Raw genomic sequence first — 26,863 nt, forward strand, 5'->3', positions numbered from 1 at the left:
TCAAATTTTGTAACTCTGTGGGAGAGAGTACTATTTCTGATTCTTCCTTTTGTGGTGAGTTCTTCTTTCAAGTCAGTTTGCTCAGTGCAGAGTGGCTAAAAACGAGTTGTGTTGGAAAAAGGAAGGGAAAAAAAGAGAAAAAAAAAGGAAAAAAACAAAGAAACAAAAATAAACAAAAAAATCCAAGGCAGGGTATCCTCTGGTTCTATATACTGTAAGTCCCTTAACTTCCCCAGTGCTTTCCAGCGCTGCTGTTTGTCCTGTGAGGCCTCCGTCCCTGGTGGCCCCGCCCCTCCCTGGCACAGGGTGACACCAGGAGGAATAACCCAGTGGCGGCGGCCCGTGCTCCTGCCCTGGAGTCAGCTCCCGCAGTAACTACCGCAGCTCCTAGTCTGCAGGGGCCTGGATGCTCTGGGGGCGGGGGCGCTGATCTGCACAGCTCTGGGCGCCCGGGGGCATGAGCGTTCTTCCTTGCTGTCCTGTGCCCTCCCGGCCTCCACCTGTCCCGGGGGGAGCGCAGGATCCTGAGCTGTGTCCCGGCGCCCTGGCCTCCTGGGCTCGCTGCTGGATTCGCGCTCCCAGTCCACGCAGCCCCCTCCGCAGGGAGCCTCTGCCCGAGCCACCTGAGCTGCTCCCGGGGCCAGCCGGCCGTGCTGCAGCCCTTTAGGGAGCTCGGCCTGCGGGGTGTGGCCCGCTCTCCTCCATGCCCCCGTACCTCCTCTGTTAGTGCCCCTGGGAGCCCGAGGGCATCCCCGCCCTCCTGGGGTCCTGCTCCAACTCCCTGCCAGCGCCTTTCCGTCTGGGAAGATTGGTGCAGCTCCTGCTTCTCCCGCTGGGGGCTTTCCTGTCCCTGGGGGCTCTGGCCCGGGGCCTTAACCTGGCTCCTCGTGGGGCCCTTCCCCCGTGGATGCTTTTTTTTTTTCCCCATCTTTCTACCTTGATAGAAGCTCGAACTCCTCTCTGTAGCATTACAGCTACTCTCTCTTTAAATCTCAGGCTGAATTCATAGGTTTTCAGGATGATTTGAAGGTTATCTAGGTAAGTTGGTGGGGACAGGTGACTTGGGGACCCTACTCCTCCACCACCTTGCCCACTCCTAAGCTATACAATTCTTTAAGAGTTTACAAAACACCCTTGGCACAATTGTGCCACTTTATTCTTTCAACAACCCTGTGAAATAATATTATTCCCATATGTGAATAAGAAACCTGGGAAGGTTATTTCTGGCTCACAAGCAGTGGATTGACTCATATACAGTCCATAGCCTTACAAAGTCATGGTGAGAGCTTCATCACTTCCAAAATGCCCTACAAGATTTAATGCCATGCTCATGGCCACACATAACTTAAAGAGCAAATCTAGAGCTCATAGCTCTGATCTCAAATGTATACTATTTCCTCTGGTTGGCTACAAAAATCAATGAAATAGAACTATGAAAAACAAAGTGTTTTGCTTTGTTTTCTTTCACTTTGTTGGTGTCCAAAAACCAAAACCACAATGGTCAAGAATATTGGGACATGAACTCCACAACATGATGGAGAGATAAAGTCATAGAATTAATTGGAAGGCCACATTTGAATCTCACACACAAGGTTCTTTATCTTCTTTACCATCTACAATATTATCTCCCCCTTTTTTTGTAGTCTAAAAAGAAGAGTCCAAATTGGCTCATGCAATATGAGTACACTTACAGTAAAATAGGTTTGATATGGACAAAATCAGGATGAAGTTGTAAAAATGAAAATGTGTAACATTGTAGGTAATATTTTTCTTTAAAAATTAAATTTCAAAAAAAAATTAAATTTCAGATCCAACAAACACATGCTGAGTGGCTACTAATATGTATTAGGTACATCTAGTACATTCCTTTGGTTTTTATAATTAAATGAATTTGAGAAGATAAAAAAATGGGAGAAAGAACAGAAGGAGAAGAGGAGACTAATAATGGACATCATAGCTTTTAATCATGGGTCCACCCTTCTTTTGGTCAAAAAATACTCCTTGCCTTATATATTTCACTCCCACAAATTAGTAATTGCTTATAAACAGAACATTGGCCATGTTCTTTTTGTATTGTAGAAAATAACATGTTGCACCTCTGTATTTTAGTGAGAAGCTTCTTTTTTCAATGCAGCTTAGACAAATGTTTTAAATGATCTTATTTCACTGGAAATTTTCACCTTTCTACTGCCTCACATATTTTTAAAAATAAAAGAGTTTATTTAGCACAATTAGTGTGAAAGAAGTAACTCTGACTTGAAGCTATAAAATTTGAAATAATAAACAGGGCAATTAAACCACCACATGGCCTCTCAGGGAGGATGAAGGTGCTAGGAAAGATCAGATGAGATGCCCTGACTGGTCAAAAGAGTGTCAAAGCCCAACCTTGGTCAGGACTGGATTTAGGTTGAATTCATCTTTCTAATTCTTTCATTTCTGAAGGTGAAATTTCCAATTCACATAGCAGAAGAATGTTTTTGTTTTAAAGCAAACCTTTACTGTTGTAAACACCTAAAACATGAACGCCTTTCTTAAGGGTGCAGGGGTGAAGGAGGAAAGGACACTCTTTCAGATAAGCTAAACAACTAAACTCATGTAATGTTCAAATATGCTCATTCCAGTAAAGGGTTTATTTCTACCACCAGATAAGAAAAACAAAACAAAACAAAACAAGATCACTTTTGTCAAGTAAAGGAGGAAGGTGTGTCTGGCAGTATCAAGAGCTTTGTAGTGTGTTTTTCTGTTTACTTGGCTCTTTTAATGCAAGTCAATCTCACTGCAATGACTGAATAACACTCTACATTCTCCCCCACCCCTCACCCCTGGTCCTAAAATAAAACTAGGAGCTCTGGAAATTCAGCCCAAAAATGTTTTAATATTTCTTTTTTAAGTGAAGAAAATGGAAGATTTCTTATCTGGAAAATAAAAGTGAGTAACTTATGAATATGCCAGCTAATTGGCCATCTCAGGCAAGCTCCGTTTCTTGCTTAAAATGTACTGATGAGTTGACATAAATGAATTTAGAAACCTAAGTGTGGACAGCTAGAGGTTATGCATCAGAATTAGGGGCAACTTCCTTTGGTCACATAAATCCCAGCATCCAAGCCTGAATGCCCTAATGCTGGAAGCCCAGCCTCAAAGCAATTAGGATGACTGATTTAATGGAGTAAGGAGCTGCATATGGTAACAATTAGGAGTGGCGTTAAAACCCAGATGGCCTAGGTTTAACTCCTGGCTCTCCCAATAGCAAGCTATTTGATGGCACTGTTTTCTCATCTGTAAAATGGGAACAATAATAATAGGACATAACCTGCCTTAATTGAGCTACTGTAGAGATTAAATGAGTTAATCCTCAGGGAACAGGAATATATTCGTACTTTAAGTGATTACAGCATAAAAACATTTGTTTGCACTTAAAAATAGTTTTGTAGGTGCCAAGCTCATCAAAAGACACCACAGAGTTTTGGCATTAGAGGACTCCTTTCCTCACTTAGCCAAAGATTAAACCAATAGAGCTACAATTATAGGAGTCAAACCGAGATCAATGGAGATAAAAGTTTCATCTTTGTTATAATAAAGCTAATAGAGGGCCTCCAAGGTGGCTCAGTTAAGCATCCGACTCTTGATTTTGGCTCAGGTCATGATCTCAGAGTCCTGAGATCGAGCCCAATGAGCTCAGTGCAGAGTCTGTTTGTCCATCTCCCTCTGCTCCTCCCTCCTCATGCTCTCTCTCTCATTCTCTCTCAAATTAATTAAATTAAATTAATTAAATGAAGCAAGCAAGCTGCTGGAGACCAGGATATAGGTATGTGGGCTAAATGGGCTAGCTGTAGAAAAGGGAAGCTCTAAACTACTGGGACCCTCCTACCACCCCCGCCATGAGGGGCATGCTCCTGTAAAATTGCTGGAATAAAGGAGCAGGACAGGATGTACTGTGCACACAGGCAGAGCCAAATAATTAAAAGTAAATAAAATTTTAAATTCAGTTCCTTAGTTGCACTAGCCACATTTCAAGTGCTCAGTATCCACATGATACTGTTGTGGGCTGTTGGCTGTGACACTGGGCAGGACAAAGATATATGTCCTTTAGTGCAGACAGTTCTATTAGACAGTGCTGGGACACGTGGACACTGACTTCATGGACACTTATCTAAATATGTAATTCATTTTAAACCAATACTAATGACATGCCCTTTGAACTAGTTTTCTTCCATCTTATGCCTGCACTTAAACTCGCCTTCTATGTCTCATTCCATAGATGGCTTTGCAAGAGCATACAAGCATGTGTACTATAACATAGAAAACATAACAAAATTAAGAATTAAGACCAAAGGAAATACAAATTAGAAAATCAAGTCCAGAAGGCAAATTGAAATACAGGTAAGCTGGCCATGAAGTCCTACAGAGTTAGGAGATTTTGAGGCATATGTTTGATTCCTGCCTTTCTGGGACTTACCCCAAGAATGTGATAAATGAACACAACAGAGTATGGAGTATTAGTGAACTAGTGATTTCAGTCTAATATTTATCCCTATTAGGGATACTGTTTTTATGAATACCTGAGTAGGAATATACCTAGCATTGCCATTGAAATATTCAATTCCAAATAAAATAATAAATATGTGCCATACTTTAATAATTGCTAATTCCTCTATAACACCACTCCTGGCATAAAGTAGCTGCCAAAAAAAATTTAATGCATACTTCTTAGAATTCCACATATACCAGTTAAAAAAAAAGTTAAGGCTAACCATCTGGCTGCACCAAAACTCTTTCACTGTAATAATTTTAATTGAAAGTATAACTAAAATATGTTACATGAAGCCCCTTCTTAAGCAAAGAACCCTCAATATATGTGATATTTTGTTAACTAGAGCAAATAGATGTATATTGCTACCCCACTGATCCATAACATCCTGAATTTTTAAAGTTTTTATCCATTTTTTCTGTCTTCTTTCTGACAAAAGACTGACATTTATTCATTCTGCCAACAATTACTATCTCCCCCCTATTATCTAACATAGCACTAGGTTTAAGAGACCAGGCATATCAATGTTCTCTTTGCCTTCAAAAATTCTGTAGTCCTCTCAATTCAGAGAATCACAGCACCTGGGCTGGAAGGGATCTTGGAGATTATATAGTGGTCTAGCACCTTGATGTCACACATAAAGAAACTAAAGGCAGAGAAGAAAAGGAGATATAGTGCTGTTACTGAAGGAAGGGAGAAGACTCTGTTCTAATCCAATCCCCTTTAGTGCCCTGAAACTATACAGGTGTCCCCAGCTTTTCAAAAGTTTGCCTTATACCACTTCACTTTATGAAAGACCTACATTAGTACTTGTCTTCAGTAACCAAAAGAAATCTGCAAAGGATTTTTTACTTTTATGGAAAAAAGGAAAGGCAAAAAGAACATTCAACCTTTGTTTTACAATGAGCCCTTACAGAGGTAGAGTGCACCTGAGAGCAAGAGTGGCTCCACCAAGCTCTTTCCCAGAGAACTATCCTCATCATCTCAGCATCAAGCCGCCAGAGCTTTGAATGGTCTGTGAACATTTGTGCTTCGTTTAATTTTGTGCATTCATTAGCAAGATGTATCCTAAGGTATCAGAAAGGCCTAAGAGAAATGATTTTGGGGGTCTGGGAATACTCAAAAGGTTGTCCATATAAGTTAATGGTAATTGTTTCTTTGCTTTACACCATGTTGGCTTATTTAAGGCTTCATAGAAATGCTCTACTTTCAAATAACAAAGAATAACTCTGTCTCCATCTTTCCTATTGGCTGTGTTCTTTTAACAGATGCCACCCCCTAATATACTGTTGCTAATCTTTAATGAGCTGAAAAATAAGGTGGAAAAGCTAATTAAATTTGTGTTTAATATTAAAGTAAACACAGCTGACCCTTGAATAACATGGAGGTTAAGGACACCTACCTCTCATTCAGTCAAAAATCCATGTGTAACTTTTGACACTCCAAAAACTTCACTACTATTGACCAGAAGCCTTACCAATAACATAGTTGATTAACACTTATTTTGGTATGCTATATGTAATATACACTGCATTCCTTACAATAATGTAAACTAGAGAAAAGAAAGTGTTATTGAGAAAATCATAAGGAAAATACATTTATAGCACTATACTGCATATATCGGGGTAAAAAAAAAAAACACATATAAGAGTACCTCTGCAGTTCAAACTGTGTTGTTCAAAGGTCAGTTGTAAAATGTGAGAACCTGGCCGACTGTGCTACGTATAAGGAGCCCAGGCCACAGTATATGGACTTTGAGACCTCTATTTTAGCTGTGCAAAAAGAAGCAAATCTTTGTGCCTATTTTTGGTTCTCAGCTATTTTCCAAAGAATTGAGGTTGTTGGGATGCCTGGGTGGCTCAGCAGCTGAGCATCTGCCTTTGGCTCAGGGAGTGATCCTGGTCTGGGGATCAAGTCCTGCGTCAGGCTCCCTGTGAGGAGCCTGCTTCTCTCTCTGACTATGTCTCTGCCTCTCTCTGTGTGTCTCTCATGAATAAATAAATAAAATCTTAAAAAAAAAAAGAATTGAGATTGTTAGGGAAATAAACATATCTCTATTTAGAGGGCTAGCTCTTTTACAACTGGCCTGTCCACTGAGTAGTCTCTTTAGCATAGGTGTTCCAGAGCACCGGTATACACAGACGGTGCATTAATTAAAGAAGATTGTTTCTGAAAGTGAATGGTTAGGAGGCTCAACTGAGCTATTCTTATAAATAGATCTTGGGGCCATTCCTTTTTCCTATGGGAAAATGTCTCAAATTTAATAAAGAACACAACTTGATACATATAACTACGCTGAACACAAAAATTTTCACAAGTAATCAAATATGTATTTGATATAAAGACTACACTAACTTGAATTTTTAATTTCTGATCTGGTTAGCTTTTGCTGCCCTTCATTTAATATGAACTATACGTCATCACATATATTATAGTCATGAACTGACCCCTTGAATTTTATCAAGGAAATTGTAACATAGGTATCTTGAGAATATAAATTATGGTGCATTTGACATGCAAGGCAAAACTTCATAAATAGCATTTTATTAGTTCAGAACAATCAATAGATATTTTCTGATTGTGATTACTCAGGAAAAGGCATATATTGTCTTCAACTATATTGGAAATTAACAGTAAAAATCCTATTACTGAGGGATGGTATTCAAAAGATGTGAGATAAAAAAATTTTTTAAAGTACCCTGGAGCATTTTAAAAACTCTATATGAAATGATTAACAGCTTGTTTCAAAATCTTTTGTATTAATTTAAAAAGATCACAAAGGAAATTTAAAAAGATAACCACTCAGGCTTATCTTAGTTACCATGCTATTCAAAGTAACTAATCAATATTCCTTTTACAACATTTTATAATTTAGACTTTCCACTAATACATTCTAGAATTCTCTTCTTAATTATTATGAATTAGTATAGATTTACCAAATTTGCAAGTGTAAATACTTCAGTATATATGCTATTTTAATCTGAGATAAATTCTTTAATAAACAATACTAAATACTCACAGCAACAAATTGGTTATTTTCTAATTTAACAATGTCTCCCACTTTGACATTCATCCATTTTTCATTCTGCAATCTAAGAACAAAAACAAAATTAATTTTTTCAGGAACAAAGAAGAATCAAGGGAATGTATTCACAATGGTACATCATATAACAGACACAGATAACACTTCTCTAGAATGCTAAATTCAAAGGACTTTATATAACAAAGTCTTTTACCTGAGTGATGTGGAAGCTAAGGCCCAGAGAAGTCAGTGATTTGCCCAAGGATTCCCAATGAGTTAGGGGTGTCCTTAGGGCTAAATTCAAAATGCCTAACTCTTGGCTGTGTGCAATTTCCATCACCCATGGTGCCAGCTTTATATACCAGTTATTAACTCTTGCTTGCATTTCCTTGGCCAGAACAGTGGCCATTTGGCGGGGGCGGGTGAGGGGAGGGCAGCAATAAATTCAGTCATTGATATTCATTTCAGACTATATTTTAAAATATGGAAATAAAACATCACTGCCATTGTTTCTAAAGTCTGTTTTACCAGAGGCAAAGGAAAGAGGTCCAGGGCAATAGCTAAAATATGACAGGAAAAGAATAAAAATTTTTGGAAGGGACATGAACAACAATGAGTGATGAAAGCAACCTTAGAAGATTGAATGAGAAATAATACCTACCAATCATCCATAAGCACTGTAGCTGAGGGACAGGCTTGGTGTCATTTTAATGGCTAGGACCAGCAGATCAGAATTGAGAACAGCCTGGCCAAAATGCTGCACTGCTTTCTTTTAAGCTTATGTATATAATAAAGCCCCTACTCTACCCTTCACCAGGTTCAAAAGGGTTTATAATGATTTAAAAAAAAAATACTATTGTGTTTAGTTGTTTGGGCCCTTTGTGACAGTTGGGGAGACAGACCATCTGGAAACAGACCACCTATGGCAGTATACCATAATGCTAATCATCCCTTCTGAAATTCTCAGAAACATAAACCAGCTTTGTTTTCTAATTTGAAAGCCTTCCTCACACTTCTTTCCCAGCAAACCCCTTTTAAGAGAGAAAGCTGGGATGAGTACAGGTTACCCAACAAGTTAAAGTTGGGCAGGTTGATTTCATTCTGCAGTTTAAAACAAAAACAAAAACAAAAACAAAAACAAAAAACAACCTAATTTACTTGTTTTATAGGTTGGAAAACAGTTTTAAATATTTATACAACTGTGAAATATGCCTCACACTATCAACCCTGCTGGGTCATTTGGCTTAAGCATTCAAAGAACTTTTCTTTAATACAGATCCAAGTACATGTTGTTCTGGAAAGTTTTCAATTGCAGCATTTTCATCTCTAGCCAGAATTCAATCGCTTTTCCATTGCCACACTTTTCTGCACTTTATCTAGTTCGACAACAATGGGAGAACCTAGGAAGCCTTCTAAATCTCATTTTATTTATTTTTACAGATATGGATTGTGTGCTGGTTTATTTCTCCTGGATACCACCTCCTTTGGAGCATTAGTAGCATTTCTCAGGGGACAGTATCTCAGATAAAAGTCAATGTGAATGAACTGAGATAGAGACTGTATCTTTATTTATGCAAAATGCACTGCTACTGAATTGCCCTGAAGTCTCTACTGAAAGCGCATTTGCTTTAGGGAGAAGCTCAGATGATACTGTTTCATTTCCAAACTTTTATTACTCCTTCTTATCCACCGTAAGCTCTAGGAAGGACTGCGCCCTAACTCTTCCACTCAAATGGAAAATCAACCAAAGTTAAAATGGAACCCTACAGGACCCCTTACACATTTCAAAATGCATGTTTGATAGTTAAGTCTGAACAGACAAATAGCAATAACCACTATTTGGGAGAACAAACCAAAAATCTGAGTTTTCTCACTTAAATTCTAACTTCTTTTTCTCAAGTCCAGTATCTTATTATTTCCCTCTGTAAAACCAAAGCAATTGGAAAGAAATTATTAAAAGTGTGGTGGTATCCATGGAAATACTTGAATTAACTGCTACACTTGGAAAAATCCTAGAACAGAATCTCTTTAAGAAAAAAAAATTGCAGAACCCCAGAGTGTGCAAAGAATCGCTAATATGGAACAATTTGATTATGGTAAACATGAAGCTTTATCAAAACCATATAGAAAAAGGTAAAGCAGAGCAAAATACCACCCCTCATGCCAGATCCTCATGCCCATCCCCCTCCTATCTACCTGCACCCCTACCTAAATTTTAACCTCTACTTTCTAATTTATTAAATACTTCCAAAAGTAGAAAAACACTCAGAATAAGTGTTTACTAAGATCTTGCTAAGATCTATTAATCTACTAATGTCATCTAACAGGCAAAGAAAGCAGTAAACACCTAAGTACCATAAATGAGCCCCAGATCCCTTACTTTCTCTCACTCTAGTCCTTTTTTTTTCCTCTTGCCACCTGCATGCCCTCTGCCCAGAATATACATTTAACAGTATCTCTGAGCTCTCTTCTCGTCCCCTTTGTTACTCCAGTTCCACCTTGACTACCTACCTCTCCTCCACTTACCCCAATGGAAAGTTCTCCCCTAAAACAGAGCATTCCAAAGTCTATAAGTAACAGTATTTGATATCTTAAATACTTTGTGGAATGTATGTGTACAAATTCCACAGGACACAATATCACTTCTGTGGGCCATGGGCCATGGGAAACCTTCACCAGGGAACAATGCAGGTTGACACAAAATTGATCTGAACTTGGATAAAATATTGTCTTGAAGATATATAACTATGGGAGAAATTTCCTCAAAAGAAATATTATACAAAACTATTAGCAATCTGGCAAGAAACAACAAGCAGTACCTCCTGGATCCAGAACTATTCCAACTGTTTCATCAATAACCTCAACAACAGACACCCAAATCTATCTGTCAGATTGTGTATAGCATCCTGCCAAAAAGAAAACATAACCTTTACAAAGTGAGATTATGATAGGAAGTCGTCTTAGACTTGAAGCAGTTAACAGAAAGTGAATGAAGACTAAGAGGAAGAAGCACAGAATAGATTATTTTAGAGAGAAGTAATATTCTACAGATACAATTAGAGTTTTGAGGAAAAAAAGATCTGGAACATTAGTAAACAGTAGGCCATGTGGGATATCTAGGCTAAACTCCTTATTTGAATATATATCTGTTGAAAAATCTGGTAACCACAATCAAAGTAGGATTTTTTAAAAATATTATTTCTTATTCTATCTAGGCAGGTAATTATAACTACACTTAACTAGGATCTCAGAGAGATTTTTCAATGAGCATTCAGAGTCATAGTTACAAAAGTATCCAAACTTACCAAGCAAGTATAAACTGATGAAGACCTGCAAGTGAATTTAAATTACATGTATTTTAAATCCCACCATTTTTCTTCTCCTACTGACTACTAACATCACTGATGATGCAACATCAAAGACATACCATCAGTACTAGAGGGACAGACAGGAGGATTTCCTTTAAAACCCATCTTCAAAATATTTCTAGACTTCTAAGATTTTAGCTTGTAGAATGATTACATTTCGTCATCATCCTGAAACAATGAAAACATACTCCCTGTATCTCCATGTGTGGTGCAGCTGTTCCTAGGGCTCATGTTTAAAGCAAGCTTGCATCACAGCTCTACGAAGGAGATACAGGATGGCCTCATGGGCTGTGATGATGACACCCGACTCCACAGACTTGGCACCAACAAACTTTGCTTTTACCTTTATCAGGGAAAGTCCTTCTGCTCTCATGAAGGAATGACAATATATGAATATTCTGAAAGCAAGTTAATTTATTTCATAGCACTGAATCCAGAAATTCCAAGATTTTAAAATAAGCTTCAATTTTCAGTATCATCACGTAATTATTTCAGGTTATGAAATGACATAATCTTAATGCTTCTTAGAATCAGGCTTTTCTAAAATAGCTGCAGTAATGATATAGACTTTACCTTAGTAAACTCACAAACCTGCTTAAATAATAAACCAAATCCCAGAAAGAGATTCATGAAATTAAATTCCAAAGTCACCATAAAATATTTGAAATTAAACTGCCACAGAATGGCAACTAGAATTACTTTCAAGAAGTGACTTTTAAAAATACACCCACAAGCTATATACCTATTCTCAGAATGTTAGAGATACGCATTAACCAATCAATGCACATACAATGAGTTTGGTTCCCTCTTTAATCTGAGTTATAAGAAAAGGTGGTGATAGATAGCAACTATATGTAGTAATTGTTGATAAATTGGTCTGAATCTGCTTCCTCCTGATGAGATATCCAGAGCCACTAGGCTATGCTGAGACACTTCTTGAGAAAACGCAATTCCAAGTGAGATACTATCTACTATGCTCCCTGTTATTGAACCATTGGCTCCAGGGGCTAGAAATCAAGCATCTGCTTTGAGCAAGATGCCAAGCACACTGCTGAAAGCTTAAAGGCAGAAGGAGATCTTCAATGGGCTCCTCAAGTCTCCTGTCATCCTTTCTACATTTTAATACTTCTGACTCCCTATTAGCAGCATAGATTCCTGAGAAGAGACTTTCCTCAAAGCTACAGAAGACATGTTGGAATACTGAAGAGACAAAATAATCAAGGTCAATATAAGTGACCTCCTCTAATTAACCAGTCAATCCACATACAATGAATTTGGTTCTTTCTTTAATCTTAAACCCATGTGAGACCTATAACTTACAAAAATATTCTCCTGCCCATGCCGACCTTGTTTTATTCACCGCTGTATCCTCAGGACCTAGAATAATGCCTAAGTCCTAGCAGGCACTCAATAAATATTTGTTGACTCACCAAAAATTAATAAATACAGAATCATTATTTCCAAAAACTTGTTGAATGACAGCATTTCCCTGAATGTCTAATAAGAATTATAGACAACCAATATTTATTTATTGCTTACTATATTCCAGGGACTGTGCTGAAGCCTTCATGTACAAGGTTTCCAAATAAAAACAAGTAACATCCAATTAAATCTGAATTTCAGATAAGCAACAGATAATTTTGTCTAAATTTCTAAGTCTAAGTATGCCCCCTATACAATACTTAGAACATACTTACACTAAAATATTATCATTGTTTATCTAAATTTCAAACTTAACTGGACATCCTGTATTTTAATTTTCTACGTCTGGCAATACTAGTCATATATCTTAACTCATTTTTTCCTCGTGACAACCCTACAAAATAGGTACTGTTACTACTAACATTTTAGAAAATAGAAAACTGAAAAAGAGACATTTTCCCTATTTTGCAACATCTATCAAAAATTTTAATGCCCACACACTTTGAAATAGATGTTTCACTTTATTTTTTTTATTTTTTTTTATTTTTTTTTTATTTTTTTTTTATTGGTGTTCAATTTACTAACATACAGAATAACACCCAGTGCCCGTCACCCATTCACTCCCACCCCCCGCCCTCCTCCCCTTCTACCACCCCTAGTTCGTTTCCCAGAGTTAGCAGTCTTTACGTTCTGTCTCCCTTTCTGATATTTCCCACACATTTCTTCTCCCTTCCCTTATTTTCCCTTTCACTATTATTTATATTCCCCAAATGAATGAGAACATATAATGTTTGTCCTTCAGATGTTTCACTTTAAATAACTGATCATACAGGTGCTCAAAGATGGATGTATGAGGATGTTTACTGCAGTATTATGTTATAAACTATCAATGCCCATTAATAAGGATTAGATGGGTGTACCATGGTACCTATTTAATTCTGGCTCAATGGAATGACTACAATTCAGCCACTAAAAAGAATAAGACAGGTCTGTAAGTGCTAATATAAAATATCCTTAAGTTACATTATTAGGTTAAAAATAGGCATATACAGGACACTGCATATACGTGGTAAGATTCTAACTGTGGTTTGAAGCAAGGATATACCTATATGTACCTCTGTTCTTACATACACAGAAAATTTCTTGAAAGACACACAAGAAACTATTCAGTAATTTCCACTAGAGAAAGGAAATGAACAGGAAAACCGGAATGGAAAGATCTCATTTTATGGTATATTTTTGTATACTGTTTGAATTTTTGGCATCACATACATTGATATTTTAAAAGACGACTGAGGAGGATAAAATAAAAGAAAACTCTTCCAAGGTCACATGTAAGTGGCAGAGCCAGGACTGGAAACTGAAACTACAAAGCCCATGTTCTTAATACATCTATATTTACTATTCTTTTTTTTTTTCACTTCATTTTCAATGATTATTATGTTTTGCCTCTTGAGAAAGAAAATGGACCCTAAAGAGCTGAAGAGATTTGATCCACCTAAGTGCATACTACTGTATTTAAAATTTACTGATCCCAAAACAGCTTGCAGTCATGGTCTCCTGACATAAATACTCAGTGGATAGCAGCAATTTCTGTTTTTTTTTTTCCAATTCCACTCCTGTCAGAGCCAAACTAGAATAAGACGTAAAGCTTGGCCCTAATCCTCTAACAACAGACTGGTGAACAGGATCTCATTACATTGAGAATGAGCACAATACTCATATCTTTGGAATCTACTTATTTTTAAAAATGCAGATGTTCCCCCCCTTTTCCTTCCTTTTTATTCACACAGTGCTTATGCTGAAGCAGAGTCACACAGGGAGGTCTGAAATCACCTCTTGAAGATGCTCTCATACCAATTTGCCCAGTGATGGTCTGAAAGTGGAAGGCAAGATGACAAAAGATATAATCCGACAGCATGGAAAATTTAGTTTAATGATTTTCTGAGAAAAGTATTCAGTTTTATAGATGTCCTGCCTCATTTATATAAATCCTTGCAGGTTCTATTGTGCATTATTTGTATGCACAAACACATGCAATTTAGCCTTCCTATTCTCAAAACAAAATAATCGATGCACTAAGCTTCACCTGAACAATAAGCCTACTGAGAGTTGTACAGAAAGTGTACTCCCCCTAATCATTTCCCTAAACTGAAACCCTTCTCCTGAATCAGCCTCCTAAGGTCCTCTCTTCTGTAAATTCTTAGTAGGATTCTATCAACAGATGCCTAATAGATGATGAGACCACAAAAATATTGGAAGAAAATTATTTCAAAGGAAGACTATTATGTCTGTTTTCACATATGAATGCTGAAGGAAATGCCTTACATTGACCATGGAGAACATAGACCTATTTAGGTCTAATCTGATTTCTGGGCAGGAGATTCAGAAAGAGATCTGTGTATAAGTAGTTTATTGGCAAGTTCTCTTTGCATTAGCACCTGTGGGAGAGTGAAGGAAAAAGATGGACAGAGGGAGGAGTTGGGCTGTTGATACAGTCACAAAAACAGCTCAGCCAACTTTATGGGGATCCAAGGCCTTCAGAGTTGATCAAAGGGGTCAGACCATTATACCTTGCCATTGTTCATTCGTTGGATGCGCCCTCCAGCAAGAAGGGGTGGCCTTGAGCAAAACAGCTCCCCTCAGCTGATGGCAACTCCCAAAGGGGACTGACAGCTGAGGGCTGTATATAGGCAGCACTGCTAGTAGCTAGGGAAATATATTCTGCAACCTGGAAGGGGACAGTGGGTAGCATACAAACTGAGAACCCACTTCCCAATTTTGCTATTGACATGCCCTTGTAATTAGAATATTCCTTTTCAATTCTAAACTATTTCACCTTTATCCAGTTCCAACTTCAATTCTATAAAGTCAATACAAGCAGCTGCCATGATTCCTGGTACTCCTCACTCCATTTTATGACTTTTGAAGAACAATATGGACAACTCTGGGTTGTCCAATTCAATCCTTTTTCCAATGATTCGCAAATGAAGTTGAAAAATAAATTTTTAGTAGCTCATCATTAAAAAATATTCTACTGATAACCACTGACTACTCAAATATCCTAAAATGTCTACAGGGAAAATATCATTATTTCTGAAATATTCCTTTATGAAGAACATATTTTGGGTTTTTTTTTAAGATTTTATTATTCATGAGAGACAGACAGACAGACAGAGAGGCACAGGCAGGCTCCATGCAGGAAGCTGGATGTGGGACTTGATCCCAGGACTCCAGGATCATGCCCTGAGCCAAAGGCAGATGCTCAACAGCTGAGCCACCCACGCATCCCTGAAGAACATATTGTGATGAAAAAAATTATAAGCAATCACCTTGGCCTGAGTAGATCAACCATTCTCTAAATTGCCACACTTTGGAACACCTGGGTGGCTCAGTCGGCTTCACACTTAGCAAAAAGTCTGCTGGAGATTCTCTCCCTCTCCTCCTTCCCTCTCTTTCCTCTCTAAAATAAATAAATAAACAAAATCTTTAAATTGCCACATCTTATTTTGAGGAATCAAAATGCTTTGACTAAGAATATGCTTTGACTAAGCTCAGTAGTGAAAGACAGCAACTCTCTTTGAAAAACATCCCAAAAGAAGATAGCTCCTGGTGGAGGAGAATGAAACCTGAATATCTTGGTTCCAGGATAAAAGATCTATATTATGTTTCCCACTACTATTTTTTTAAAAGATTTTTTATTTATTCATGAGAGACACAGAGAGAGTCAGAGACATAGGCAGAGGGAGAAGCAGGCTCCATGCAGGGAACCTGATGTGGGACTTGATCCCAGGACTCCAGGATCACACCCTGAGCCACCCAGGCATCCCTCCCACTACTATTCTTAATCAATTTTCTTATAGGGGCCAGGTTAAGAGAGAACCAAATGTCTGTTAAGCCAGAAAAGAAATATTACTTGGTTAACATGCCAAGTAATACCACATTCCATCCAATATAAATAAAGCAGTGGAATCTCTTATGTGATTTGATTTGCTCTAGTCAGAGAACCTAATATTTTTGGAAATAGGATTCCTGATTTTGTGGCACAAAGCATAGCTATAGATATTACTAGAAGATCATGAGTTTATTATTTACTTACTAAACTTACAGTCACATCAAATCCTAAACACTTTTTAAGAAAGTTTTTAAATGTTACTTTAAAGTAGGTCGTAATGCTTATCATTTTGAGTTCCTTAGAAATAGGATAGTATGTAGGTTGAAATTTTAATTAAATCATCATCCAGTAGCGTGTGAAGCACCATTGTTCTTCATTAGTGAATTCAAGACTGATTCATATCTGCAAGATGAACACTCTGAGCAAGGGGTTGCGTGTCAGAGCTATAAGTGGAATTAGATACAGACTGTGGTTATCAAAGAACCCAGAGACTTGTGGGGAAAATATAGATCTGGCTCTTAAATAATACCAGTTAAATCATTGTTGCCTTTTGATACCTGAAGCATGTGGATATTATTTTAGTCAGCAATGAAAAATACCTGTACTCCAGGAGCATGATCTCAATATTAGACTGTTTGCCACACAACTGTCATCAAAAGCCGAGTAAGAAAACTGATAGACCAGAGAAATTGTCTAACAAAGTATATATTAACTTTCATTCCTCAAAATATTCCCAGCTTTGTCCCCTTATACAGTGAGCTCATCAGAAAACTATATGCCTGGACTGTATTACTCTGGTCCCTCTAGATTTGGCTTCTCATGACTTCACATCATGCCAACAGATTTCAGTCAGGATTTACTTGTGGTCATGAGTAAAATATCTCCCCTTTTTGAGGATTAAACCATTATGTCATTCATAATTTCTCTCAGGATCAGGATAAATCTTATTGCTCATAATTATTAGAATGCTTCCTTTCATTGGGCCATCAGTTTTGTAATCTAGACACTTTCATTAAGAAGAGAGACAAAATTCAGGTAATGTTTCAAATTCATGAATAACAAATCCTAATGGATTATTTAAACAAAAACTTGGACATTTTATAGAAAAGATTCTGTCCTTTGAAGACAACAATGTATGGACAATCTTGATATTTTCAGAAACAAAATATTATTCAGAATGGACCAGAAATTGGAATATTTTTTTAAAAATCCTTACATTCTTAAAGAGGAGAATCCTGACCTCCTATTTATGAGAGAAACAATATAACATGTAGAAAGTCTATGTCATTAGAATCAGAAGACATGAACTTGGATCCAAGTTCACCACCAATCAGCCATGTAACTTGGCCAAGAAGTTAACCAAAATTGAAGTTTCCCACTATGACCTACATGAATTGGATCCCTCAGAATGCCTCTTTAGTCATAACACTAAGGCCTATAAAATGATATATAGTCATCTGACATTTTAACACCTATCAAGACATCTGTGAATATCATGTGAGATAAATTTATGCAAACATTTTGTAAACTATAATATATAAAGTACTGTGACTACTTTTTATTATTATGAAGTATATCATCATAAGGATGGTACATTCTTATTTTTATTTTAAGTCTTCAAAAGAGATATCTATTTTCAGTGTCTCTACTTCTTGACTGCCCATGCTTTCTCCAATCAGAATTTTTCTCTCCAACTGCAATCTCTCTTCATGTCACTAAATCTAAGGATCAGTTCTCAGTCTTCATTTTACTCAGCACAGTTACCTATACCCTCCTTCTTCAAACACTTTCTTTGCTTTAAATCTAGGGTACCACATCCCCTTGATTGTGCTCTTTCTTCAATAGTTATGCTTTCTCAAACCCTGACCCAGCCCTTTGAACCCTTATTCCATCCTCAATCCTTAAGGTGTCCCAGAACTTCTTTTCCCTAACTAGCTTTGGACTTTCACCCTACATGGCCAGACGACTTGCAGATTTATCTTCAGACCTCTCTTCTAAGTTTCAACTACCCATTCTCCATTTCTGCAGAATAACTAATAATCTCAACAGAATTCTGGTCTCCGTCTAGTCAAAGAAAAAACAAAACAAAACAAAACACTACCACAGTAGCATGCTCCTTTCCAGTATTTCCCATCCTGGAACCTCAGGTAAGAACCATTGACTTCCAATTTCTCTCCTCACAAACACACAATATGGCAGCACTTTTATTGGTTCTACCCTCAAAATACATTTCGACCTCTGGGTTTTAGATGACATTTAGGGACTGCTGCTTTACTGGTAATAGTAATAGTATCGTGACTATATACATCGTATGCTCTTATCTGTTCAAGATAAATAGTAAAATATTTACTGATAATGTGATAAGTTTTGCTTTTAAAATACCTCAGAATATAAAAAGTGACCATGGATAGAAAAATAGCAGAGAGCTATTGACTGCAACTGAGTAATACCTAAATAAGAATTCATTGTACTGTTCTGTTTTCATGTGTTTGAAAATCCATAATAAGATATGTCCCTTTTTTTTTTTTTACATCCTACATTACTACCACCAAGTCCATGGCATCATCTCATCCGGACAATGGTAGGAAACTCCTAATTTGTTATCTTAATTCTCCTCTTGCCCCTCTTTGCAGTTCACTGCCTACATAGCAGCCAGAGAAATCTTTTTGCCATTCCATGAAATTCTCCTAAAATGCTCCAGTAGCTTCTCATTACATTGAGTATAAAATTAGAACTCCCCACCATGACCTCCAAAAATTGGCTCTGGCTCAAGCCTCAGAACTCCTCTTTATCACAAAAGTTTAATTTTTTTTTAAGATTTCATTTAGTTTTTCATGAGAGACACACACACAGAGAGAGGCAGAAACACAGGCAGAGGAAGAAGCAGGCTCCATTCAGGGAACCCAATGTGGGACTCAATCCCAGGACCCTGGGATCATGCCCTGAGCTGAAGGCAGATGCTCAACCACTGAGCCACCCAGACATCCCTATCACAAAACTTTAGCCACAGTAGATATCTTACTATCAAGTTCATTTCAACTTTGGTGCTTGTATACTCTTCTTCCTTTTACCCAAGATTTTGGCATGGTTAGCTCATTCTCAACTCAAATCTTATCTACTCAAAGGGCCTTCTCTGTTTGCCCTACTTGAAATTGCTTCCTCATCTCTAATCCCACTACTCTCTATTATCCTATTTTATTTTCTTTGTTGTAGTTATAACTACCTTAAATCATATTATTGCTTATATTTTATTTATTATTTGTCTTCTCCATTTATAGTAGGCCCCTTAGGGTAGGAATTTATCTGTCTTGTCTTTTTTGTATCCTCAACATGTAGGACAGTGCCTGGCTCAATACAAATGTTTATTAAGTGAATATTTGAATGGATTAGTTATTTACATGGTCATTTATGCTGTGTGCTTAGCATATTTAGCTCTGGGGATGAAGTGAGTAACAGCTCCTCATGGGAGGTCCTGGGAGGCCCTAAGAAAGGCCAGCTGAAGTAACTGCAAAATATGGAAAGAAGATAAGGGTAGGATGAATCATTTCAGGCAAAGGATAACAGTTTAGAGAATAACAGCATTACTCACTTTCCCCAAAGTGTTAACTTTTGACTTCTATCACATATGGCTATAAGGCAAGATATACATCCCATGGGGATGCCAACTTCCTTCATGTCTTTAAATTTCCAATTTCTTTATTATCTACATCATGAATGTTGCTAGTTGAAAGACTAAGTAGATTCTGTGGATTTCAACAAATACTGAGCACCTACTATACGTTAGACACTGGGCCAAGCACTGGGAATAAACACCACATAGTTTCTGGTATGAAGAAGCTCATAGTCAATGGGAAGCCTAAAGTGGACTAAGTAGTAAAATGCTGTAGTTGGAACACCCAAATGGCTCAGTCTGTTAAGCATCTGCCTTTGGCTCAGGTCATGATCTCAGGGTCCTGGGATGGAGCCCCACATCTGGCTCTCTGCTCAGTGGGGTGTCTGCTTCTCCCTCTCACTCTCCCTCTAAGCTCTCCCTCTCTTGCTATCAAATAAATAAATAAAATCTTTATAAAATGCTGTGGTTAACTCTAGTCTGTGGGAGCACAAAGAGGGTACTGATTGTTCCACCGGCCTGGCATAGATATACTGAAGAGATTGCCAGAAACGATTGACACAGGAACTGAGCTCTGTTGGATGAAGAAAGGAGACAGAAAAGCACACATTGTAGGTTTAAGAAAGGCAAGTAGTTCTGTGTCATTATAGGCAATGGTAGAAAGGCTAGCTGGAAGCTTGATTACAGTAAGTGCTTTGGTGGTAAGGAATGGGTAGGGTTACTACTAAAGAGTTTGCAGTAAGAATATCTTTTGATCTGAGCTATTTTATAGAAAGAATGGTCAGGAATGTAGATGGCTTAGTACAACCCAGTCCTGCTTAGAGAAACTATATTCAGTGTGCAAAACTGTGTACACCAACAAAAACCCTGAAGCAGTCTCTCTGTATACACATAGCAATGTTATTGTTTCCTACTAGAGGAATTTTTTAGAAGACAAAATTTAAACTATATTCTCAAACAGAACACATACATACACAAAAGTACTATATACCAACAATAGGCAATGAATACAAATAGAAAAGTCACTGAAAAGAAAAATGCAGTTAATAAATAATTTTTTTAAATCACCCTCAGCAGAAACCAATGAATTTTTAAAACAGCAAGATCTCTGTTTATACTTATCTAGTTGGCCTAGATTTTCTAAAATACTCAATATTGCAATGATATTGTGGAAAAAAAAATACTTGTTCGTTCAAATGGGAGGATAAATGGCCACAAACTTCCTCAAAAGCAATTTAACATTATGCAGTAAGAATCTATTTTAAAAGGCAATGCAGATTCCCTAGAAATACAGCCTAAAGAAATAAAGTTACAAGGGGGCGGGGCAAGATGGAGGAAGAATAGGGTCCCCAAGTCACCTGGCCCCACCAACTTACCTACATAACTTTCAAATCATCCTGAAAACCTAGGAATCCGGCCTGAGATTTAAAGAGAGAACAGCTGGAATGCCACAGAGAGAAGGGTTTGTGCTTCTAACAAGATAGGAAGACGGAAAGAAAAAAGAAAAGAAGAGGGGGAAAAAAGAAAAGAAAGGAAAAGGAAAGAAAGGAAAAGGAAATAAAAGAAAAGAAAGAAAAAGAAGAAAGAAAGAAAGAATCCAGTGGGGGAGGGCCCCACGAGGAGCCGGGCTAAGGCCGCCGCGGCGAGAGCCCCCAGGACAGGGAGGCCCAGCCCCGGAGAAGCAGGAGCTTTACCAATCTTCCCGGACGGAAAGGCGCTCGCAAGGGAGCTCGGGCAGGATCCCAGAAGGGGCAGTGGAGCCCCCAGATTCCCGGGGTTCCTAAGGGAGGAGGTGCACCCCGGGGGAGAGCTCGCCACACTCTGTTGGCTGAGCGCTGTAGAGCTGGAGCGCGCAGCTGGCGGGGCCGGGAGCAGCTCGGGCTGCAGCTCGGGCTGCAGCTCGGGCAGAGGGGGCTGCGTGGCCCAGAGCGCGATCCCAGCGACGCAGACCCGGGGTCCCAGGGCGCGGGGGACACAGCCCAGGATCCTGCGCTCGCCCCGGGACAGGTGGAGGCCGGGAGGGCACAGGACACCGAGGACTCTCCTGCCGCCCCGAGCTCCGAGCTGTGCAGATCGGCGCTCCCGCCCCCGGAGCATCCCGGCCCCTGAGGACTGGGAGCTGCGGTAGTTACTGCAAAGCTGACTCCAGGGCTGGAGAGCTGGCCACCGACACTGTGGTTGTTCCTCCTGGTGTCACCCTGTGCCTGGGAGGGTTGGGGCCGCCAGGGAACAGGGGCCTCACAGGATAACTAGTTCCCACTGAACCGTGCACCTGGCAGGGGGCGGGGAACTCACCCAGGTGCACACACCTGAGAATTAGCACAGCAGCTCCTCCCCCAGAAGACCAGCTGGAAGGACAGGGGAAGAGCAAGTTCTCCACCAAGCAGTGCTGGAAAGCTCTGGGGAAGTTGAGGGACTTACAGTATATAGAACCAGAGGATACTCTGCCTTGGTTTTTTTGTTTGTTTGTTTGTTTGTTTTCTTCTCTCTTTTTTTTCTTCCTTTTTCCAACACAACTCGTTTTTTAGCCACTCTGCACTGAGCAAACTGACTTGAAAGAAGGACTCACCACAAAAGAAACAATCAGAAATAGTACTCTTTCCCACAGAGTTACAGAATTTGGGTTACAATTCGACGTCAGAAAGCCGATTCAGAAGCACAATTATAAAGCTACTGGAGGCTCTGGAAAAAAGCATAAAGGATTCAAGAGACTGCATGACTACAGAATTTAGATCTAATCAGGCTGAAATTAAAAATCAATTAAATGAGATGCAATCCAAACTGGAGGTCCTAATGATGAGGATTAATGAGGTAGAAGAACGAGTGAGTGACATAGAAGACAAGTTGGATGAAAGGAAGAAAGCTGGCAAGGAAGGAAGTTGAGGAAAAAAGAGAAAAACAATGAAAAGATCATGAGGAAAAGTTAAAGGAAATAAATGACAGCCTCAGAAGGAAAAATCTACGTTTGATTGGGGTTCCCGAGGGCACCAAAAGGGACAGAGGACCAGAAAGTGTATTTGAACAACTCATAGCTGAGAACTTCCCTAACTTGGGGAGGGAAACAGGCATTCAGATCCAGGAGACAGAGAGATCCTCCCCTAAAATCAATGAAAACCATTCAACACCCCAACATTTAATAGTGAAACGTGCAAATTCTAAAGATAAAGAGAAAATCCTTAAAGCAGCAAGAGACAAGAGATCCCTAACGTATATGGGGAGAAATATTAGATTAACAGCAGACCTCGCCACAGAGACCTGGCAGGCCAGAAAAGGCTGGCAGGATATATTCAGGGTCCTAAATGAGAAGAACGTGCAACCAAGAATACTCTATCCAGCAAGGCTCTCATTCAGAATGGAAGGAGAGATAAAGAGTTTCCAAGATAGGCAGAAACTGAAAGAATATGTGACCACAAAACGAGCTCTGCAAGAAATATTAAGGGGGACTCCGTAAAAGAAAGAGGAACTCCAAAGAAACAATCCACAAAAACAGGGACTGAATAGCTATCATGATGACACTAAGTTCATATCTTTCAATAGTAACTCTGAACGTGAATGGGCTTAATGACCCCATCAAAAGACTCAGGGTTTCAGACTGGATAAAAAAGCAGGACCCATCTATTTGCTGTCTACAAGAGACTCATTTGAGACCCAAGGACACCTACAGCCTGAAAATAAAAAGTTGGAGAACCATTTACCATTCAAATGGTCCTCAAAAGAAAGCCGGGGTAGCAATCCTCATATCAGATACATTAAAGTTTATCCCAAAGACTGTAGTGAGAGATGAAGAGGGACACTATATCATACTTAAAGGATCGACCTAACAAGAGGACCTAACAATCATGAATATTGATGCCCCTAATGTGGGAGCTGCCAAGTATATCAATCAATTAATAACCAAAGTTAAGACATACTTAGGTAATAATACACTAATACGGGGAGACCTCAACACGGCGCTTTCGCTAAATGACAGATCTTCTAAGCACAACGTCTCCAAAGAAACAAGAGCTTTAAATGATACACTGGACCAGATGGATTTCACAGATGTTTACAGAACTTTACAACCAAACGCAACTGAATACACATTCTTCTCAAGGGCACATGGAACTTTATCCAGAAGAGACCACATACTGACTGGGTCACAAATCAGGTCTTAACCGATACCAAAAGATTGGAATTGTTCCCTGCATATTTTCAGACCACAATGCTTTGAAACTAGAACTCAATCACAAGAAGAAATTTGGAAGAAATTCAAACAGGTGGAGCTTAAAGACCATCCTGCTAAAAGATGAAAGGGTCAACCAGGAAATTAGAGAAGAATTTAAAAGATTCATGGAAACTAATGAGAATGAAGATACAACCATTCAAAATCTTTGGGATACAGCAAAAGCAGTTTTGGAATGAAGATACAACCATTCAAAATCTTTGGGATACAGCAAAAGCAGTTTTGAGAGGGAAATACATCATAATACAAGCATCCCTCAAAAAAACTGGAAAAAACTCAAATATACAAGCTAACTTTGATCCTAAAGGAACTGGAGAAAGAACAAAAAATAAAACCTACACCCATAGGAAGAAGACAGTCTAAGAGACCTCAATAAAGATTCAAGCAGAAGTCAATGAAATAATAAAGAATAAAGAAGAGATTAAGAGATCTTAATAAAGATTCAAGCAGAACTCAATGAAATAGAGACCAGAAGAACTGTGGAACAGATCAAGAAAACCAGGAGTTGCTTCTTTGAAAAAATTAATAAGATAGATAAACCATTAGCCAGCCTTATTAAAAACAAAAGAGAAAAGACTCTAATTAATAAAATCACGAATGAAAAAGGAGAAATCACCACCAATACCAAGGAAATACAAATGATTTTAAAAACATATTATGAGCAGCTATATGCCAATAAATTAGGCAATCTAGAAGAAATGGATGCATTTCTGGAAAGCCACAAACTACCAAAACTGGAACAGGAAGAAATAGAAAACCTGAACAGGCTGATTACCAGGGAGGACATTGAAGCAGTCATCAAAAACTTCCCAAGACACAAAAGTCCAGGGCCAGATGGCTTCCCAGGGGAATTCTATCAAACGTTTAAAGAAGAAACAACACCTATTCTACTAAAGCTGTTCAGAAAGATAGAAAGGGATGGAGTACTTCCAAACTCATTCTATGAGGCCAGCATCACCTTAATTCCAAAACCAGATAAAGACCCCACCAAAAAGGAGAATTATAGACCGATACTCCTGATGAACACAAATGCAAAAATTCTCAACAAGACACTAGCCAATAGGATCCAACAGTACATTAAGAAGATTATTCAGCATGACCAAGTGGTATTCATCCCCGGGATGCAAGACTGGTTCAACACTCATAAAGCAACCAATGTGATGGATCATATCAACAAGAGAAAACACAAGAATCATATGATCCTCTCATTAGATGCAGAGAAAGCATTTGACAAAGTACAGCATCCATTCCTGATCAAAATTCTTCAGAGTGTAGGGATAGAGGGAACATTCCTCAGCATCTTAAAAGCCATCTACAAAAAGCCCACAGCAAATATCATTCTCAATGAGGAAACACTGGGAGCCTTTCCCCTAAGATCAGGAACACGACAGGGATGTCCACTCTCACCACTGCTATTCTGTATAGTACTACAAGTCCTAGCCTCAGCAATCAGACAACAAAAAGAAATAAAAGGCATTCAAACTGGCAAAGAAGAAGTCAAACTCTCCCTCTTTGCAGATGACATGATACTGTACCTAGAAAATCCAAAAGACTCCACCCCAAGATTGCTGGAACTCATACAGCAATTCAGCAACGTGGCAGGATACAAAATCAATACCCAGAAATCAGTGGCATTTCTATACACTAACAATGAGACTGAAGAAAGAGAAATTAAGGAGTTAATCCCATTTACAATTGCTCCCAAAAGCATAAGATACCTAGGAATAAACCTAACCAAAGATGTAAAGGATCTATATCCTAAAAACTACAGAACACTTCTGAAAGAAATTGAGGAAGACACAGAGATGGAAAATATTCCATGCTCATGGATTGGCATAATTAATATTGTGAAAATGTCAAAGATACCCAGGGCAATTTACACATTTAATGCAATCCCTGTCAAAATACCATGGACTTTCTTCAGAGAGTTGGAACAAATCATCTTAAGATTTGTGTGGAATCAGAAAAGACCCCGAATAGCCAGGGGAATATTAAAAAAGAAAACCAGAGCCGGTGGCATCACAATGCCGGATTTCAGGTTGTACTACAAAGCTGTGATCATCAAGACAGTGTGGTACTGGCACAAAAACAGACACATAGATCAATGGAACAGAATAGAGAACCCAGAAATGGGCCCTCAACTCTATGGCCAACTAATATTTGACAAAGGAGGAAATACTATCCACTGGAAAAAGGATAAAAAAGGATTGTCTGTTCAATAAATGGTGCTGAGAAAATTGGACAGCCACATGCAGAAGAATGAAACTGGACCACTCTCTTTCACCATACACAAAGAAAAACTCAAAATGGATGAAAGATCTAAATGTGAGACAAGATTCCATCAAAATCCTAGAGGAGAACACAGGCAACACCCTTTTAAACTTGGCCACAGCAAGTTCTTGCAAGATATATCTATGAAGGCAAAGGAAACAAAAGCAAAAATGAATTATTGGGACTTAATCAAGATAAAAATCTTCTGCACAGCAAAAGAAAGTCAACAAAACTAAAAGACAACCTACAGAATGGGAGAAGATATTTGCAAATGACCTATCAGATAAAAGGCTAGTATCCAAGATCTATAAAGAACTTATTAAACTGAACAGCAAAGAAATAAACAATCCAATCATGAAATGGGCAAAAGACATGAACAGAAATCTCACAGAGGAAGACTTAGACATGGCCAACAGGAACATGAGTAAATGCTCCGCATCACTTGACATCAGGGAAATACAAATCAAAACCTCAATGAGATACCACCTCACACCAGTGAGAATGGGGAAAATTAACAAGACAGGA

At 38.6% G+C, this 26,863-nt stretch overlaps 1 protein-coding gene across 4 annotated transcripts in view; it reads right to left on the minus strand.

Annotated features, from left to right (window-relative positions):
• Positions 1–26,863, minus strand: part of ATP8B4 (ATPase phospholipid transporting 8B4 (putative)) — a 236,410-nt gene that overhangs the window by 110,720 nt on the left and 98,827 nt on the right. For all 4 annotated transcript variants that reach the window (XM_072808445.1, XM_072808446.1, XM_072808447.1 and 1 more), the window contains one exon: positions 7,548–7,620. In XM_072808445.1, the coding sequence (XP_072664546.1) occupies positions 7,548–7,620 (73 nt within the window). The remainder of the gene's footprint in view (positions 1–7,547; positions 7,621–26,863) is intronic.

Source organism: Canis lupus, chromosome 32 (genome assembly GCF_048164855.1).
Source record: "Canis lupus baileyi chromosome 32, mCanLup2.hap1, whole genome shotgun sequence".
Lineage (NCBI taxonomy): Eukaryota > Metazoa > Chordata > Mammalia > Carnivora > Canidae > Canis > Canis lupus.